The sequence below is a fragment of the Mercurialis annua genome, linkage group LG3 (assembly GCF_937616625.2).
Source record: "Mercurialis annua linkage group LG3, ddMerAnnu1.2, whole genome shotgun sequence".
NCBI classification, from domain to species: domain Eukaryota; kingdom Viridiplantae; phylum Streptophyta; class Magnoliopsida; order Malpighiales; family Euphorbiaceae; genus Mercurialis; species Mercurialis annua.
Window position 1 is genome coordinate 5,570,046 of NC_065572.1, and position 18,110 is coordinate 5,588,155.

The following is an 18,110-nucleotide window of genomic DNA, read 5'->3' on the forward strand; positions in this document are numbered from 1 at the left end:
TTTTTGTAATTTACTTTTTCAATATGTATATTTATATTCATTTTTAAAATAATATATTTCTTATCACCGGACTGCTTACTGATTTGATTGTATATTTAATTTTTATATGCAAACGTATTGTTTGTACACATTATTATCAATTATTTGTTATATGACAACAAATTTAAGTATATACGAGACTTGTTCTTTGTTTTTATTATTTATAACTATATCCAAATTTTTATATTTCAAAATAAAATAAAATGCACTATCGTGCCAAAACACATATTAAATTTCTAGCATTATTATATTTTTTTTTTAAATTGAGTCTCTCCATTAAAGTTTGTATATACTAAGTTTTATATTTTTAATTTTATAGATATTAGTTTCTTATGTCACAAAAAATATTATCAGTGTTGTATCAGACGGAAAAGACCAATTTCAAAACTTATTTTTCCAAAAAAATAAAATACAGGAGAAAACATGAAAATGAAAGGACTTATATAAACTAGTTACATAAAATGAAATAAAACCAACAATGACCCATTACTCAATTCAATGTATAGAACTCGAGATATTGACATGTTAGTCATGAAATCGAATAACAAAAGCAAATTGTCGAATGCATCAATTTTAAAAATTGAAGAGATGAAGACAAGACAAAGCAACCCATATCAATTGCGTATAACAATCATTTGCCTCCATTTATTACTTTTCTTGATAATTCTATTATTGTCTAGTATTGGGACCGTGGCATAATTATACCCAATATAATAACAAAACTAATCATATCTATGATAAAAATAAAAACTATTTAAAATGATAAGTTAAAATTCTTAATTTAAACTTTTATCAAATTTTTTATTTTTTTGACTTTATTATTAAAATAACTTTTATATTTGCAATTTATCATTAATAGTATTTTTTACTGTTTTAATAATTTTTATTTTCTAGTTAAATTCATACGGATTTGAATTTGCACAATTTTAAAATTTAACAGTTGTGAAATTGTTATCTAAAGTAGTTTCAGAATCATATAGTTATTGAACAAGTGTGAAGGAAAAAAATAGAAATCTTTTCTACTAACTAACATACTAGTTCACTATAAATTTTTTAGGCCTAATCTATATCTATCTATCTATAACTATTCTATAAGAGCGAAGGGGGGGGGGGGGGGGGGGGACAGACAAAATTACGATATTAGGGTCAATAATTAAAAAAATTACAAAGTTATGTACAAATCTAATTCTAATAAATTTTATAAAGCAAATGTAAAATTAATTACAACTCTAATTCTATGATAAACGTTTTTTTAGTTAAATAGAACTCTAATTATAATAGCAAAAAAGTCTAATCGCGGAAGTTTGTAATCTAGCAAAAAAATTAATTAGCAGCATAGAATTAACCAATTAAAAGGTATTTGTATCTATGTAATGCAACAACAAAAGTACATTTTAATTGGAACACCCAAGCTAATTTTTTAATTCTAATAGTTAATTACAATTAATGGCTGTGATAATGGATAGGATTGCATATTTCCCGAATAAAGTGAGTGAATGTATTTCATACAAATAAAAACTCTTAAATACATGAGATTAACTGTTAATGTATTTCATACATATAAAAACTCTTAACTATATGGGTTTGAGATCGAGCTATAGAATATAAGTGCATTAAACCATATATAATTTAGCATTAATTCATGTCATATGCTCGCAAATTATATGACATCGCCTTATTGCAAGGTTAGCTTTTTCAAATATTTATTAGTTTAATTTTTATAAATATTCAAGTTTAGAAATATGTATTTAATATTGTCCTGATTTAATTTGTTTAATAATGTGCAGTGTTCTTGAAGAAGCTATTGGTTTGAGAGTTGGTGACAACACTACTATATAATATTGGCCCGGCTAAAAAGATTGTTGCCTCTGTTTATAAAATTATTTGTCATTCTAATGGTGGTTGTTTGCAAAATTGTTGACCTAGAATAGTTAAATAAAAATCAACCGATCAACAGTTACAATTATAATTTAACACCTCCTAAAATCTCAAAATCGGAGCAAAAATGGAGGACTTAAAAGATGTCTCTTCTATCTATAAGGTAATTCTTTTCTCACTTTCATATATTAGTTTATGTATATTAATGATGATCGTTTGTTGTGGATCAATAAATTATCTTTCCATAATTAAAATATATGTAAAATTAAAATTTAATAAATTAGAATTGTCTTCCACAAATTTATTTATTTAAATAACCGAAGATTGTTTAATTGCAAATAAAAATCTAAATATAATATCTATATACTTATATAATTGAGAGGACCAACGGAGCCCTCTCATTAATTCTCACCAAATAGAGCATTCTCATAGTTTCCACCTTTTTTAAAACACTTCTTTTACTTTTAATATTTTTAATGAATTTTTGATAAACTATTTACCTTTATATTTATATTTGTTTTAATGTTTACATTTTATCGTCTCATTTTTGAAGATTACTATGTTATAGTATTTGAATTTATCTCAAACATATATTCCTATCGCAATACAAACTCTCTTCTGATTTCTATTTATATAATTCTAATTCTTTTTAATTTGATGATTATTATATCACCTAAACAAATGATCAAAGGCTGGGAATGTGGCTTATACGTCATTTCCATTACCATTTATGAAGTCTATAATTCAGTTTTAGTGCATGTTTTTATAGATTATATTTTTATTTATGAACTATATCTATCTATATATTATATAATTGAGAGGACCAACAGAGCTCTCTCATTCAATCTCACCAAATAGAGCATTCTCATAGTCTCCAATTTTTTCAAACTACTTTAATTTTCATTATTAGATAATTAGCATTAATTTTTGATTTAAAAGATAATATATCTAATAGATTAGAGAACATGTAATTCTATTGCTATAAAAACTCTTTCAGGCTTTTATTTCTATATGTAGGTGTTTGAGGTTTAGGTATTCACGTGTCCAATGAATTCCTTCTCATAATAATTAGTGTGAAATAAATAATGCATTCAGTTCCCAATTTGGATTGTTTTAGTTCTTCATTTGACATTGTTTAACGGTGGATTGTGTTCTCATCGTTTGAAACAACTTCAAAAAGGTGATACGCGTGGTAATCTGTTTAGTTAACATTTAAACGTTTTTAATTTTTATTTTTACTTTGTTCTAGGTTTTTGCATTTGTATTCTATGTTTCTGTTAATTAGCTCTAAGCTCCTTATTTGGTCTTGGTTTGAGAGGATCCGCATAGATAAAGGTTGTTTATTGGATGATTTTGGTGGGGCTTAATTCAGATTGAAATACAAGGTTTGTGTTGTTATTTATGTTAATTTATTGGATTATAATATTTTTCTGTATGTGTAATATTTAGTATATTGTTGTGATTGAGAATATGTATTGCTAATAGAAACTAGAAAAAGATGGTTTGTTCCTTTTTTATGTTTAATTATTATAAATCAACTTTATTGATTAATTTTGGTTACATGATATAATTAATTAATACTTGATAAAATTTATTACATTTTGATTCTTAATTACATGAATAAAAAGAATAATATTACCGCCATGTAAACCGATGAGAAAGATGCGTTGATTAGAGGAATATGCATATATATATATATATATATATATATATATATCGGTTTAATTTTAGGTATAATTTTTAATTGATTTTTCCGTTGTTTGAACATATAATCAATTCTTTTGTTATCATAATGATGGATATTGAAATAATAGTGCTGGATATAACTAATTTTTAAATTGTTAGCTTTTATTTCACTTTACTCCTCAATATATATTTTACATTAAAAAATATTTTTTATTTTTTTATTTGTTTAAGTGGTCTTTTGTTGAAGAATTAAAAAAATTGATCTAGCCTAATTTATTTGGATAATAGTGCTGGATATAACTATGCCATTGTGAAGATAATGGAGAATCTACCAAACAACATGGTGATATATTTATATAAATATTTTTACTTTTTATTCCATTAGATTTATAATGAGAGAAATTTTTAGCTAGACTCAGTCGAAAGCCCTACCATATTTTATGAAAATAGAAAAAAAGTCATTGATGAGATAAAGATAAAAAAACCGACATAAAAAACTTATAAAAATAGAAAATAGAAAAACATATTGTAGAGATTCAATACTTTAAAATAATTAGTTATTTGTATAGGTTTTTTATTTTATTAGTTCATAAATTATAAAATATTAAATTGTAATTATTTACATGAATTTCTTATTAAAATAATTAGATACCGCGTAAATGCGCGGGTTTACGACTAGTAGTAAACTAATTATGAGTTTCTAGGAAAGAAACGAAGTACTCATACATGTACAATTTTATTACTTTCTCCAACAACAAACTCATGCAAAAGATAAAAATCATATGTAATTTAAAACACACGTGAACATTTTTCCATAAATGATATTTCTGCAAACAAGTAGGACTAAGTGTTTAAATTTCAAAGTCTTAAAATTCTCTTTAAAAGTCTTTATTAAATAGAACTAAATGTTTAACTTTAACATAAAAATTTATAAAAGGAATATCAATATGTCCTTAAAATTCTAACAAAGTTGTTTTACTAAGTATTAAATTGGAACTTTGATCAATCCTAATAAAATACTAAAATACAAAAATACAAATATATAATTATAAATAACGGGTCATATGAATATCGCTCACGTGCGTCGCACGTGGCGAAAAACTAGTACTATATATAAAAGCACGGATGGGGGGGGACAGGCAAATTTACGGAATAATCCTTTCAAGTTTAATACTAAATAAAGGTTTTATAGTCATTAACTAATTAGTTATTTAATTAATCACTATTGTAATTAAAGTCCTAATTAGAATAGGTAGCTAAATTATCTCCAATTTAGTTTTTAGTATGTAAAAAATAACTAAATTGTCTCCAAATTAGTAGGAATACCTATCTTTTAGTTTGATTGAACTATAAAATTAAAATACTCTATTTGGTCAATATATTATTATTTAAATTTTTATCTTATTATTTTTAAAGATATTACTAATAAAAATAAATAAATTATTTAATTATAGTTATTATAAAACCAAAAGAAGAATAAATTCAGTATGAAAAAAAATTTAATAACCAAATATATATATTTATTAATAATTATAATAAATTTACTAATATGTTCATTGACAAATTACGTTACGAGCCACGTAATGCGAAACTAGTTATTTAAAAAACACCCACCTTGTAACTTTATTTCATTTATACCATTGTAATATCTCGTAAAATTTTCCGATAACATTTTAATAGTTTACGTAAATTAGACTCGTTTTGTGATTGGATTCGAAAATGGGTTAATTTTAATCCGGGTTTCAAAAAGGATAAATTAAAGTCCGGGTTTGGAAAATATTTATTTAAAAAAAAAAGGGGTTCGGGTTGAGTTTCGGTCCAACCAGAATTGGTTGGACCAGGTCTCGTTGAACCGAGACCTGGTCTCGTACGAGACCTGTTCTTTGTTAGCAGGTCTCGTACGAGACCTGCTAACGGGAATCAAGGGGGCAGTTTTGCCCCCTGATTTCTCGAGATTGCTTGCGTTTTTAAAACTCGTTTTCTAAATCAAAATTCTTCACCACACATCAGTCTAGCCCTAGCCGCCTTCCTCATTCAATTTCGCTGAGAATCCTTTCCGAAATCATCAACCAAAGTTTGTCAAAAAATCATCGGTAAGTTATGATTCAGTTTCAGTTTTTGTTCAAATACGTCACCTTCGTTCATCATTGATTTCTCTCTTGTTTCTGAACCGAAATAGGTTCCGCTTCCTTCCAGAGATAGAAGACTCGTGTATCTACAAATCCCAATTTTTGTTTCGTCAAACGGTACGTAAACGAACCCGTACCAATCGCTGCCGTTTTACCGTTTTTTGGAAATTTCTGTTTTAAGTTTAATTCGACCCTTCTGAAATTTAATTCGTTTGGCAGTCGTTCGGAGGTCGAAATCAATTCTGTTTGATTCCCGTGAAAGTAGACTCACGCATCTACGTTTCTACACCTTTCGTTCGTCAAACGGTACGTAAACGAACCCGTAACAATCGCCGCCATCTTATCGTATTTCATTGATTAAAAACTATTTTTCTTTTGGAATTGATACTGCTGATTTCATTAAGCCATTTAGCTATGGGTTTGTTTCCTTTTGGGGTTATGATTATGCTAGAGTATGAATATAAACTTGGGTGTAAAATCATTAAACTCTTAACTAATGTTTATTTTTCGGTTTCATGATTCATCGTTTTCTTGTTATCCCGGTTTTAAAGTTTCTGAAACTAGATCCTTTGATTTCAGATTCTTCCTTTTGTTGGCAATGACTCTTATGATTTGATTGAGGGTAATGTTTATTAGATTTGAATTGATTATTAGCTAATAATAACTTGAAAGCTTGATGTCGAATTTATGTTTCTGCAACTTTTTAAATGGCCATGTTTGAGGGATAATTGAAGAAGATGACCTTGTGTCGAATTCTTATTGGCCAATTTGAATTTATTTTGGTTAAATGGTGACTTTGGTCACTGAGTTTTTGTGTCTTAAATATATTGATTCCTAAACTTAATCTAGTAACTATTTTGTATTGATTTAAATATTAATTTACGAAATTGATTTCGACTTATTAATTAGCGTTTTAAATAATAATATTATTTTTAATTTAAATTTCCCCGAGCATTGGATTTTCTGCAGGTTTATCTGATTGGTGGTTTTCCGCAAGACTTGCTACGGGTTTTGGTACAACCATACCCATACCCTAGCGCCGGTCGCGATCCATGAAATTGGGTCGTGACAACCATGACCTAGGAAATTTTTTAATTGTATCATATTTTCGATTTTTATGTTTCATTTGTATCCCAATTTTTTTTTGATAATTTAGTTAATTTAAAGATGAAACTATTAAAAACAAGATACATAAATGATTAACATTAACGTTTTACTAGAATATAGGTTAAAAATAAAGGCTCAATTTAAACTCTTTTTCAAAAAAAAAATAGGTCAATTCAACTCATTAGGGTAGAGATGAAACATAAAAATCGAAAATAGGGTACAATTGAAATTTTTTTTAGGTCATGATAAATAAAAAAAAGTTATAAGATGGGTGGTTTTTAAGTAATTAGGTCAAATCTTTAATATTGTGTATCCAACCAATAAAAGTTTATGAATTATTCTCAAAAAATTATGTTTTAAGAAAAGTATTAATGTAGTCCCTCTAAATTCCTTAACACACCAAATCAATTCATTATCTGATAATGTATATTTGGATATCATCATAAAAAATTTCAATAATTATTCTTCAATCGTATGTCCAAACGTTGGGACTACACTAGTTTAATCGATGATTAATTACATATAAAATCACCATTTTTTAAACTAAATTGTAGTTCTATCATGATTTTTAAAAATTACCAATTCCATTTTTTATTTTTTTTAATCATATCACGTCCAATAATCACCACTTTATTTTGTTGGACAATCATAAATATTTTCAATTATATCAATTGCTCGTGACATCTAACTTGTAGTGCCACACCATCTTTTGCTGTCACATCAGCTATAAATTAATGGACTTTCGAACGATGATACAATTATAAAAAAGATAAAAATAGGTTTTTTGACAATTTAAATATATTATAATAGAATTACAATTTTATATAAAAATTATGATTTTATATGTAATTATCTTTTAGTAATTATTAGTATACTTATATTTATATAGTAAACTCTTAAAAGTAAGTACTTTAAAAACAAATTAATTACTTATTTTGGATGCAGTAGGGGTGAGCACGGATCCTGGATATCTCCAAAACCGAACCGAAAACCAGACTGAAAATATCCAGGACTGAAAAATATCCGTTGACCATTGACTTTCCCCGAACCGAACCGTACCAAAAATTTTATTGGTACGGTTCTGGATCTTTTATAAATAACCGTACCAAGAACCGAACCGTACCGAACCGAAGTACCGAACTTATACCCGAAGAACCGAAATTATATATATATATATATATATATATATATATATATATATTATTCTAATTTTCATTTGATTATTATATTTGTATTAATTTTGAATTACTAAAACTTAAAATTGTTTTATAAAATTAAATAATATATATTAAAAATGTTAGTCTATATATAATTTTTTTTATTAATTTACATAAAAACAAAATACTTATATATTTCAATGAAAATTATATGAATTTGTCAAGTATTTAATAATTATTAAAAGTATTTTTTATAAATTAATATGAATAACACATATTCATTATTTTCTATCATTGACCAAATTACATAGTTTTAACAAAAATGATATAATTTTAGACTTGAAAATATTTAAAAGTACCCTTATCAAATAATCAAAAAATTAATATTAAATCGAACGATAATATACATGTTGTGCCTTTTTATTTTATTGATGATTATTTACTTGTGATAGTTGAAAATATAAAAAATATGAAAGTCAAAATAATATATTATAATATAGTAGAGATCGCATTTTAAATAAAATAATATCCGTGGTTTTAGTGATATCCGTACTGAACCGTACCGAACCATTAGAACCGAATCCCCGTACCGAACCGTACCAAAAAATAAAATTTCTGAACCGAACCGAACCGACTATTGGTACGGATCCATATATCCAATTTTTGATATCCCCGACTTTTGGTTTGGTTCCGGAGATTTGTCAATCTCTGGATTCCTCCGAACCGTGCTCACCAGTCATCCCTATGCAGTATTAGTGAATTTTTAAATATATAGTGGTTAAAAAATAAGATAATCATTTACACCGTACATTTTAAAATGAAAAATATAAAAATCATTTGATATAAATGTAAAAAATGGTTATAAATCATTTTTTCTTATACTAATAATAGAAGAGGAGGCTCATTGAGGAAATCCAGATATAAAACAGAGCATTGTCCACTAAAGAATTGCACGTGGGGCCTAATATTATACAGTAAACGAGAGTCCACGTAGACTAAAATTAGCATCTAGCAGTATTATTAGCAACCATACGCAGCATCGGATCGCATATAAATAATAATTTAAGAGACTAAAATAATAAAAAACAATTAATAAAAGATTCTGCTGCATCACCAACAATGTCTATAATATTGCATCCTCCACACTCTCCATTTCAACCAATCGGCCATCGTTCCACCACCACGTGCCCCACTTCTTCTTCCTTTTCTAATCATCCGTCGTCGTTTTGCTCTCGCAATTTTTCGTCTCCTTCCTCCCGTAGCCGCTTTTCACGTGTTATCGTTGCGGCGGTTACTACTCCCAACGACATGGAGAAGAAGCCAGTGGATACGGATAACACGCTGCTTAAAAAAGGTATAGCTGAGCTATACGACGAGTCGTCTGGTGTATGGGAAGATATTTGGGGAGAGCATATGCATCATGGCTTCTACGATACTGATAAGGATTCTGATTCCGATCTTTCTAATCATAGAGCCGCTCAGATCCGTATGATCGAGGAAGCTCTCCGCTTCGCCGGCGTTTCTGGTAATTTTTAATTTTTTAAAGATCAGAAGTTAGAACTTGTTTGGCTCAATTTTTTTTAGAAGTAGAGATTATTTATTTAATTTAAATTATTTTTTTTCAGAAAATCTTGCAAAATGAATTTTGGAAATCCAAGAAATTTGATACTAAAATCGATTATGAATTTTTTTTAAAATCAATCTGTAATTTGCGGCCATAATTTATTGGATATCTTTATGCCAATCGTATGGTTGTAGATGCATTTGTGTAAGGTACTACATGTAAAATTGATTAGAGGAAGAATTTTGGAGTAAAAAAAAGAGAAGTTTGGAAGAACGTGTTGAACAAAAAAAATTTCATGAAAATGAGTACTATGCATGTGCAGAATAACTCTCATGCACAGGCGGACCTACAGAGAGAGTCAAGGGGCATGGCAAGGCCCCCAAGTTTTCAAGAGTCTCCGAATAATATCTTTAAAGTTTATGACTACGAGTTGTCATATAGGTCTACCCTTAATTTTAAATATGCCCCCCAAACTATATAGATAGGGAGTGAATCTCCTTATAATTTACAAGTTGTTCTTTAGAGACTATCTCCAAATTTATATATTTTTTGTGATAAATTTTTAAATAAACTCAATACACCACATCATTCATTGAGTCAATTATACTATAACACATCACTAAAATGATGATAAAATTGTAATATCACCATTTCAATCTGCACAAATTTATTATAATATTGTCTATTATTTTAATGATGTATTATAATATGATTGACTTAGTCTATATATGACGTGGCAAGCTGAATTTACCTAATAATTTTTTACTTTTTTGTATTTTGTTATCTATTACCTAAATTAAACTTTTAAATTTTATTGGATGAGTATTGTTTTCTTTCTATATAATTATATAATTTTATTCATTCTTCTACAGTTTAGTGATAGTGAAAGTGATTTTTTTCTCTAATTAAAATTAGATTTAAGTGATTAGTGCTGGTTGTTTAGAAGAAATGATGCGATTAGATTAATTCAATATTTTTATTATTTTTCAATAGCTTTTACTTCTTCCTTAATGTACTTATAAAGTTTTTTTTATGTGTGCAAGCTTCGAGAGCCTGACGAGTATTTACGAATTGATTTAGATTTTTTTTGAACTAGTCTTAGCAACTTACCCCAACTAAATAAATCTTTAGACAATAAAAAAACTCAAAGAAATTCAATGCAGCTGAAATCTCTATCCCTTTGCCCCTCCATTATCTTAACAATAATTTAAGTTTACTACCAATGGGGGTTGGTTCAAGTGGTAAGCGGCTTGATATCGCTTAAGCAAGGTCTCGGGTTCGAGTCCTTGTGAATGCAGAAAATTCCCACTGGTAGACTCACCACCATGCCAGGTGCGCAACGCGGATCGGATCCGGATTAGTCAGGGCGAAGCCTTGGAAACCGGATGGGCTTACCAAAAAAAAAAAATTTAAGTTTACTAATAATTTTGTGAGAATTTTTTATGTTGATTCAGTATCTCACGTCATCCGCGGGTTAAACCAATCATATCATAACATCTCATTAAAATGAAGGTATTCTTATAATTTCGTTAGATATTTGCATACATTTTTGAATAAAAATATTATAAAAATACTCTCATTTTAATGAGATGTTATAATATGATTGGTTTGGTTTACAGATAACGTGATGGACTGAATCTAACTATTTTTTTTTCTAATTTTATATGAAGTATGCAAAATAGCAAAATTTGTTAGAATCTAATACAGAATGAGGGACGAGACTATTGGAAACTATTTTATTATTATTGCCATATACCTCCATACATGCTTCTGAATGACTGAGTCTCTGACCTAAATTTCTCAACTTCCGAGGCCAAAAACATTATCTAACGAAAACAATTCACAATTTTTCTCAAAAGTAAACTCTAAATGGTAGTCTAGAAATAATTTATTTAGTTTAAGCGAGCTTTAATACTATGAACAATATATACCGATATTCATAACTAATATTTTAACAATAAACTATAGCTCAACTGATATTTATGCTGGATAACATTTTGTTGAGGTCATAAAACCATATTCTTATACAAACATAAAAAAATTATCCGTTTTAAATGATAAAAAATATACAACAATTAACATTTTTCTCTATTTCAAATAAAATATTTTTAAATTATAAACATTCAATTATTGTTAAAATTTAATATCACAAATAATTTAGTAGTAAAATAAATTAAAATTAAAAATTGATGAAGAAAACAAATTGATTTTGCACTAAATTATTAAAAAAATCCTAAAAAAAAATGAAAATAATACCAAATAAATTATTCCAAATTTTCTAGGGCGAAAATGGCCACGTGGGAAGCTGATTTGGCAGAAAGCAAGAAAAGTATGGAAAAACTGTAGTTTTAGTGCCTCCTAGTCGTAGCTAGAGAAATGAAAATAAAAAAGGAAATAAACATAAAGCCGCCATTTGAAAAAAAGAAAAAGAAAAAGAAAAAAAGAAATTCCGTTCGCTCTCTCTCTCACTCACTCACAGGCCTGAGGTTGCAGGGAGCAATTAATTAAGAGTTAGGTAAATAGAAACTGAGATTTTGGTGAGAGGATAATGATTGCCAATTCAATTCAAAATAAGAACAATATATAACAAAAGCGGCGGTTTCCACGCAGTTTCAGAAATGATCTAAACCCTAATGTTTTTGAATGAGGTTTGCCTTTTTTTTAATCCTTATCTTTTTTCATTCCGCTACTTAAATTTGTTCTATCGATTGTTATTTATGTAAATAAGAAATGTAATTTTGATCCTATGTTTTGGTAACTGTTTGTTTTCATTTGTGTTTATTTGGATATCGTTGGTTTATGTGTCAATGTGCCATGTTTTTTAGCTACTTTTGTACGCTTTTGTTTCCAGCTACTGTTTTTCCCCGTTGGTTCCTTTTTGATTTGATGTTTTGCATTTTTTTCACTGTTTGGCAGTTTGTGTGACAATTGGTAGGTTCATAGGTAGCACAGGTACTTCATTCAATCAAAGTGTTCTGTTCCGTTAACGTGTCACACACTTGACATTTCGGACATGGAACTTCATTTTTTTACACAAGAAACCTTAAAATAACATTGTTTCTGTGTGTGTGTGTCTGTGCTACCTAAGTAGGTTTGTTGGATGGGTTTAGTTATAGAACTGTGTATGGGGAGACATTGATTATGAAGTTTTATGCTGATTAAGACTCCTTTAAATTCGAGTTATATTGTAGTTTGATATGTCTTTTGGTTACAAAGTATACAATCTGTGCCGATAGAGCTTCAAATTTAAATTTTATTAGTTTATTTTTGAATCTGTATTATTAGTTATAACATGTATCCTAAAATATAAGCAAAAGGTCATTTGTTTGTTTGTTGTCTTTATTATATTTGTTTAGGTTTAGTAGCTAAGTGATGAATTTATCACAAGTATGCTAATATAGGCCATGTATTAGTATTGGTGAGTTTAGTTTGGTTAAAAGAACTTTGGATGGTAGAAAGTCACTACTAAAATCTTGGTTTTGGCAATTGATCTCATAACTAGTTCAAATTTCATGTCGTTTGTAAATGCAGAAGTATACGCATAAATGTGCATCTTCAGATATATTGGCACTTTACTATGCATTTTCTACAGAATAAGTTTTAAACTCATGAGCATATCACTCGTCTTCATTTTCATCTCATGTTTCTGTAAAAAGCTGTGACAACTTAATACACTGTTGATTCAGGTCATGTTTGGATGATTCAGCAAGTGTAGCTCCAGTTTTTCACTTGTTTTTAAAATGACATCTAGAAGAGATGGAATCCCTAGAGGTCACAAGGGAAAAAGTTTTCAGGTGGAGGGTCCAAATTGGATTCTTATTGCAGGTGGTGCGTTATTAAGTACATTGTCAGTACGCCTTGGTTACAAGCTCAAGCAGACACTGGATTCGAAGCAACAGACAAATGCTAGTAATACTCTAAAAGGTCTTGTGCAATTTGTAAAGTCACCGAGTCCGTAATTGTTTTAGACATGAAGATGAATTAATTTCTGATGTTTATAAATAAATTTCAGGGAATGAGAAATCATCTGATAGAAGGAGGACAGGAGGTTGCCATATGCATCTAAACACGTATTCTTTTACACAAGATGATGATGGTTGCTACAACTGCATATCTGGTACGGTGATCATTTTATCCAGAACTTAAAGATTGAAGAGGATGTAGTTTAAAGCTTATTTCTAAGTTTCAGCTACACATTTCTGATAACTTTTATGTCCAAATATTTATGATATGCTGCTTGTGGTTTCTTCTTTTCTGGTGGAAACATCCCCTGTAGGCATAGGTTAGGAAAAAATAGAAGGCTTATCCCCTTAAAATCCCCCCACCTTTTACCCCCAATTCGTTTGCACCCTCACGTTGTAAAACCATCAAATATACCCAAATTATGACCTTTAACTTTCAATTGTACCCTCAAGTATTAAATTGACCTCTCTTCACTTGAAAAATGTTCAAATCAATACTTTAAATTTTAGCATATATTTTAAAATAGGACTTAATATTTTATTTAAAACAAAAATAAATCTATTTTTTCAAGTGAAAAAAGATCAATTTAATGCTTAAGGGTGCAATTGAAAGTGAAAGGTCGTAATTTGGGTATATTTGGTGGTTTTGCAACGTGAGGGTGCAAATGAATTGGGGGTAAAAGGTGAGGAGTTTTTAAGGGGATAAGCCAAAATAGAAACTATCAATGCTTAGTTTCTTCTTGCATAGCATAGTAGATTCATTGAGGATTCATTTCTCTTTCTTGAGGATCATTTATGGATTTGCATTGTTTATAATGGTAATAATCTTCCTGCACCCTTTTCTCCTTTATGTCCTCTTCTGGTGCAGTAGGTGTGGTTGTCCCATTGAGTGCATGTTTTAACTATAATGCTCGCAACCCTTGTATACATACATATTGCAGCATTCCTTGACTCCCCTAATTCTCTTTAGAATTTATTTAATGTTGTCAATCCCCCATCTTCATTTGGTATGTGAGTTTGATTTTGAAACAGGGAATGAAGGCATGAAGCACCGGCAGAGTGACCAGATGCTGTCTGAATCTGATGGTGGTCTTCCTTTGGTAACAGTTTCTGGTCCAGAATTTACCAAGGAGAATGGTGTTATGTGGGTATCATCTCCTGATCGTCTCGAATTGCCTCCAAAGCCATTTCACCATTCAAATTGCTCTGACTCACCATGTGTCTCAGAATCTGGCTCCGACATCTTCAGCAAGAGAGAAGTGATACAGAAGTTGAGGCAACAGTTAAAGAGACGAGATGACATGATAATGGAGATGCAGGATCAGATTTTGGAGTTGCAGAATTCATTAAATGCTCAGCTGTCCCATTCTACAGATTTGCAATCACAACTTGAAGCAGCTAACAGAGATTTGTTTGATTCCGAGAGAGAAATTCAGCGGCTGAGGAAGGCAATTGCTGATCACTGTGTTAAACACGTGGCCCCCAATGAAAAGCCTCCGTCAGTCCCTATATGGCCATCTGAAGTCAGAAATGGACATGCAAACGGTTATTTAAATGGAGATAGCAGTTTTGAGTTGCCTGAAAAGGGGAAGGGCGACGGTGAGAGAGTTGAGATGCTAAAGAGGGAAGTAGGAGATTTAAAAGAAGTAATAGAAGGGAAGGAGTTCTTGTTGCAGAGCTACAAGGAGCAGAAGACAGAACTTGCAATGAAGATTAAGGAGTTGCAGCAAAGATTGGATTCGCAGCTCCCAAATATTTTGTAGGCGTAGTTAATTAGGTCAATGTGCATTCTTTGCTTGTTTTTTCTCGTTCCGTTCTTTGATTGCGAGGTTCTAAAGTTGAGAGAAGTTTGTTTTTTCTTCCCCTTCCCCCCCCTCCTCTTTGCAATATAATCCCTTGATTTAGTTTGGCATGTTTGTGCTTGTTGTGTTGGAGAGGGGCAGGTGAAAAGTGAAAACACAGTTGCTAAATGTTTGATCTGTGGCTTATCGCACATCTGCTCCCTTGTAGAAAATCTGAAGTTCTAACAAATGTTTGGCCTTTTTCTGGTTTATCGGAATTGGATCTCTATCAAATCATGAAGTAAAACAGATTAATTTTTGAAATGGCAAATATCATTTCATTACAATTTCTATGTTGTATTTTTGTTTTTGTTTAAATCATTTGTACGATTTTAGTAGATTGTTGTTTGGCACGGATCATTTGCTTGGAGCTTTAATCAGCTAGAGAAATCCAAATAGTATTTTGGTGATATTTCATTTTATCACTACAAAGTTATAGAAATTGAAATGATTTCATTAACAAAATAATTGGGCGAATAAAAGAAACAAAAAAATGGGTATCCTAAAATGTCAAAAACAGAAAGCGTACCGTTAAAAACGCAAAATTTTAGAAAGATGGAGTAAGATTTGTAAGACACAGAGAAATGGATCAGCAGCAGCAGCAACAGCAACAGCAATTGTACATGCAACAGCAACAGCAACAGCAACAACAGCAAGCACAACACCAGCAACAACTTCTTCTGCTTCAACAATTAAAACAAGCCCAACATCAACAGCAGCAACAACAACAACAAGCCGCTATTTCCCGATTCCCTTCCAACATCGATGCCCATCTCCGCCCCCATCATCGCCCCCTTAATCTCTCTCACCCACAAAACCCTAACCCTAACCCTAATCACCCCAATTCCAGTTTGCACCAGCAGCAGCAACAAGGATCCAATTTAGGGCAAAATGCGCAACATTCTCAGCAGCAGCAGTTGCTGCAGCAGAAGGCTCTCCGGCCGCCTGTTAATCAGGTGGAGCTCCAGATGGCTTATCAGGATGCTTGGCGGGTCTGTCATCCCGATATTAAGCGTCCTTTTTCCTCCCTTGAAGATGCCTGTGAAAGGTTTCCAATTTATATCACAATTTTTTCTGAAAGCTATTTAATTTTGTGATCTTGTTTAGTACTCTATTCGGGTTGTTTGGGATTTGAAATAGTATGCTTAGAATGAGTTTGTATTTAGAATTAATTCAGTTTTGGTAATTTTTTTTTTGGGTATAACTATCTTAGCTTTAGCTGTTTAAAAATGTCTTAGATTAGGTAACTAAGTTGATATAGTTAATGCAGGATGTTTGGTTATAATTTATGCTGATCCAATTATCTAGCATAGAGCCGTAAGTTCAATTCCCTTAAAAGAAGTTAGATTTTCGATAATTATCTCGATAGCTTTTATGTCTGCATTGTTGTCCTTGTTTCATGATCCATGTTTAGCACAAATAAAATCAATTCATGATCTGGTAAGGTCAAAACAGAGAAACCGAAGCACGTTGACAGATATATGTTGTTGTTCTCGTTCTTTCTTTTTTTGTTCTTTTTGTTCCATACCATAAACTCCAGACAGGTACATGTTATTTGATTTGATGTTTCTTTTGTTTTGTGGCATCTATTATTTGGTGCTATGATATATTGCATCTCCTGGAAACCTTATTACCCTTTAGATAGTTATCTGTGGCAGTGGTAGTTGCATTTATTTTCAGCATGTATTTTGTGATCCTCAAAATCTTTGAAAATCGATGCAGGTTACTGCCTTACCATGTAGTGGCAGATTATGAGGCAGAAGAGGATGATAGAATTCTCGATTCTGACACAACAGGGCAGATGCCATCTCGTTCGCAGCAGTGGGATCACAACATTGCAGCCAAAGTTGCTGAGTTCACCGGCACATTTGAGAAACAGGCCTTAGCCTTTAATATAATAAACCGCAAGCGGGCTTTGGGTGAATTCCGATCTGAGGAGAGGTTGATGATAGAGCAGTTACTCCTTCAGGAAGAAAAACGACATCTGTTCGATATGAAAACAGAAATGGATGCTAGAGAGAAGGCTGGTAGGGAGGCTCAAATGAGAATGGCAGCCATGGTTCAGGCAGAGCATGCTCGTGTTGAATCACATGCTCATGCCGAAATGATGGCTCGAGCGCCAATACGGGCAAATGCACTAGGGTCGCAGGGAAACAATGTTTCCATGGGTCATAACATAGGAGAGCAGGAACACGGCGTGAACCCGGATCAGATGATGAATGGCTGGGGAAACAATGCACAAAGAGATGAGAAGGAACCTTCTGAAGATTTTTTAAACGACGAAGAGACTGAAAATGGCGACACTGGCGCCCAAGGGGAGTGGCGAGATGTCGGGGAATTCGATTTGAATACCAGATAGATGATGAATACTTGTCATATGGTAAGGTCAAAGGAGGTTGATTATTTTCTTGCAAGGCAGAATTTATAAGATGTGAAATAAAAGGAGGCCTTATAATATGTTGCAGTATGTAGTGTAGGCTAGTAAATGTACTTCTATATATTTTTCCAGGACTGAAAAATTGGGTTGTTGGGGTAATTTATGTAGTGGTAGTGAAGGATTTTATGAATTTCTCAATAACAAAGAGATTATCTAACTTGCAGATCTGTTTTTTGTAGGGTTAATGTATTCTCCATAAATGTAGCACAAAGTCGAATGCATGTATTTGGTTTAGATATGTTGCAGCTGTAAAGGAATTACAGGTTTTCTCTAGAACTTATATTTGTGTCATATTTCACTAGAACTTTAC

At 30.8% G+C, this 18,110-nt stretch overlaps 3 protein-coding genes and 1 long non-coding RNA gene across 6 annotated transcripts; all 4 read left to right on the forward strand.

The window, feature by feature from the left end:
* Positions 1 to 5,414: 5,414 nt before the first annotated feature.
* LOC130015226 (uncharacterized) lies at positions 5,415 to 6,348 on the forward strand. The gene is made up of 3 exons (XR_008790301.1): positions 5,415 to 5,696; positions 5,783 to 5,849; positions 5,952 to 6,348. It is a non-coding gene; the product is annotated as an uncharacterized LOC130015226 (long non-coding RNA).
* Positions 6,349 to 9,055: 2,707 nt separating this feature from the next.
* On the forward strand, positions 9,056 to 9,547 carry LOC126673878 (tocopherol O-methyltransferase, chloroplastic). The gene has a single exon (XM_050368189.2). It carries the CDS (start codon positions 9,116 to 9,118, stop codon positions 9,530 to 9,532), a length of 417 nt encoding a protein of 138 aa, XP_050224146.1. The 5' UTR covers positions 9,056 to 9,115; the 3' UTR covers positions 9,533 to 9,547.
* A 2,445-nt stretch (positions 9,548 to 11,992) lies between these two features.
* On the forward strand, positions 11,993 to 15,650 carry LOC126675383 (uncharacterized). 2 transcript variants are annotated; one of them, XM_050370019.2, is made up of 4 exons: positions 11,993 to 12,208; positions 13,247 to 13,469; positions 13,573 to 13,677; positions 14,555 to 15,650. In XM_050370019.2, the coding sequence occupies exons 2-4, from the start codon at positions 13,301 to 13,303 to the stop codon at positions 15,283 to 15,285; spliced, it is 1,005 nt and encodes a 334-aa protein (XP_050225976.1). In that variant the 5' UTR covers positions 11,993 to 12,208; positions 13,247 to 13,300; the 3' UTR covers positions 15,286 to 15,650. The 2 variants fall into 2 exon arrangements, with proteins under 2 accessions (XP_050225976.1, XP_050225975.1); XM_050370018.2 differs by having other exon boundaries at positions 11,995 to 12,208; positions 13,247 to 13,484.
* Positions 15,651 to 15,806: 156 nt separating this feature from the next.
* On the forward strand, positions 15,807 to 18,076 carry LOC126675382 (uncharacterized). 2 transcript variants are annotated; one of them, XM_050370017.2, is made up of 3 exons: positions 15,807 to 16,411; positions 17,086 to 17,743; positions 17,980 to 18,076. In XM_050370017.2, the coding sequence occupies exons 1-2, from the start codon at positions 15,948 to 15,950 to the stop codon at positions 17,720 to 17,722; spliced, it is 1,101 nt and encodes a 366-aa protein (XP_050225974.1). In that variant the 5' UTR covers positions 15,807 to 15,947; the 3' UTR covers positions 17,723 to 17,743; positions 17,980 to 18,076. The 2 variants fall into 2 exon arrangements, with proteins under 2 accessions (XP_050225974.1, XP_050225973.1); XM_050370016.2 differs by lacking the exon at positions 17,980 to 18,076 and having other exon boundaries at positions 15,808 to 16,411; positions 17,086 to 17,957.
* Positions 18,077 to 18,110: the final 34 nt, after the last annotated feature.

Coding starts and splice junctions, on each gene's coding strand:
- LOC126673878 (XM_050368189.2), top strand. CDS start 9,116: ATGTCTATAATATTGCATCCTCCACACTCTCCATTTCAACCAATCGGC.
- LOC126675382 (XM_050370017.2), top strand. CDS start 15,948: ATGGATCAGCAGCAGCAGCAACAGCAACAGCAATTGTACATGCAACAG. Junction 16,412..17,085: donor CTTGAAGATGCCTGTGAAAG/GTTTCCAATTTA, acceptor AAATCGATGCAG/GTTACTGCCTTACCATGTAG.
- LOC126675383 (XM_050370018.2), top strand. CDS start 13,301: ATGACATCTAGAAGAGATGGAATCCCTAGAGGTCACAAGGGAAAAAGT. Junction 13,485..13,572: donor TGCTAGTAATACTCTAAAAG/GTCTTGTGCAAT, acceptor AATAAATTTCAG/GGAATGAGAAATCATCTGAT. Junction 13,678..14,554: donor TTGCTACAACTGCATATCTG/GTACGGTGATCA, acceptor ATTTTGAAACAG/GGAATGAAGGCATGAAGCAC.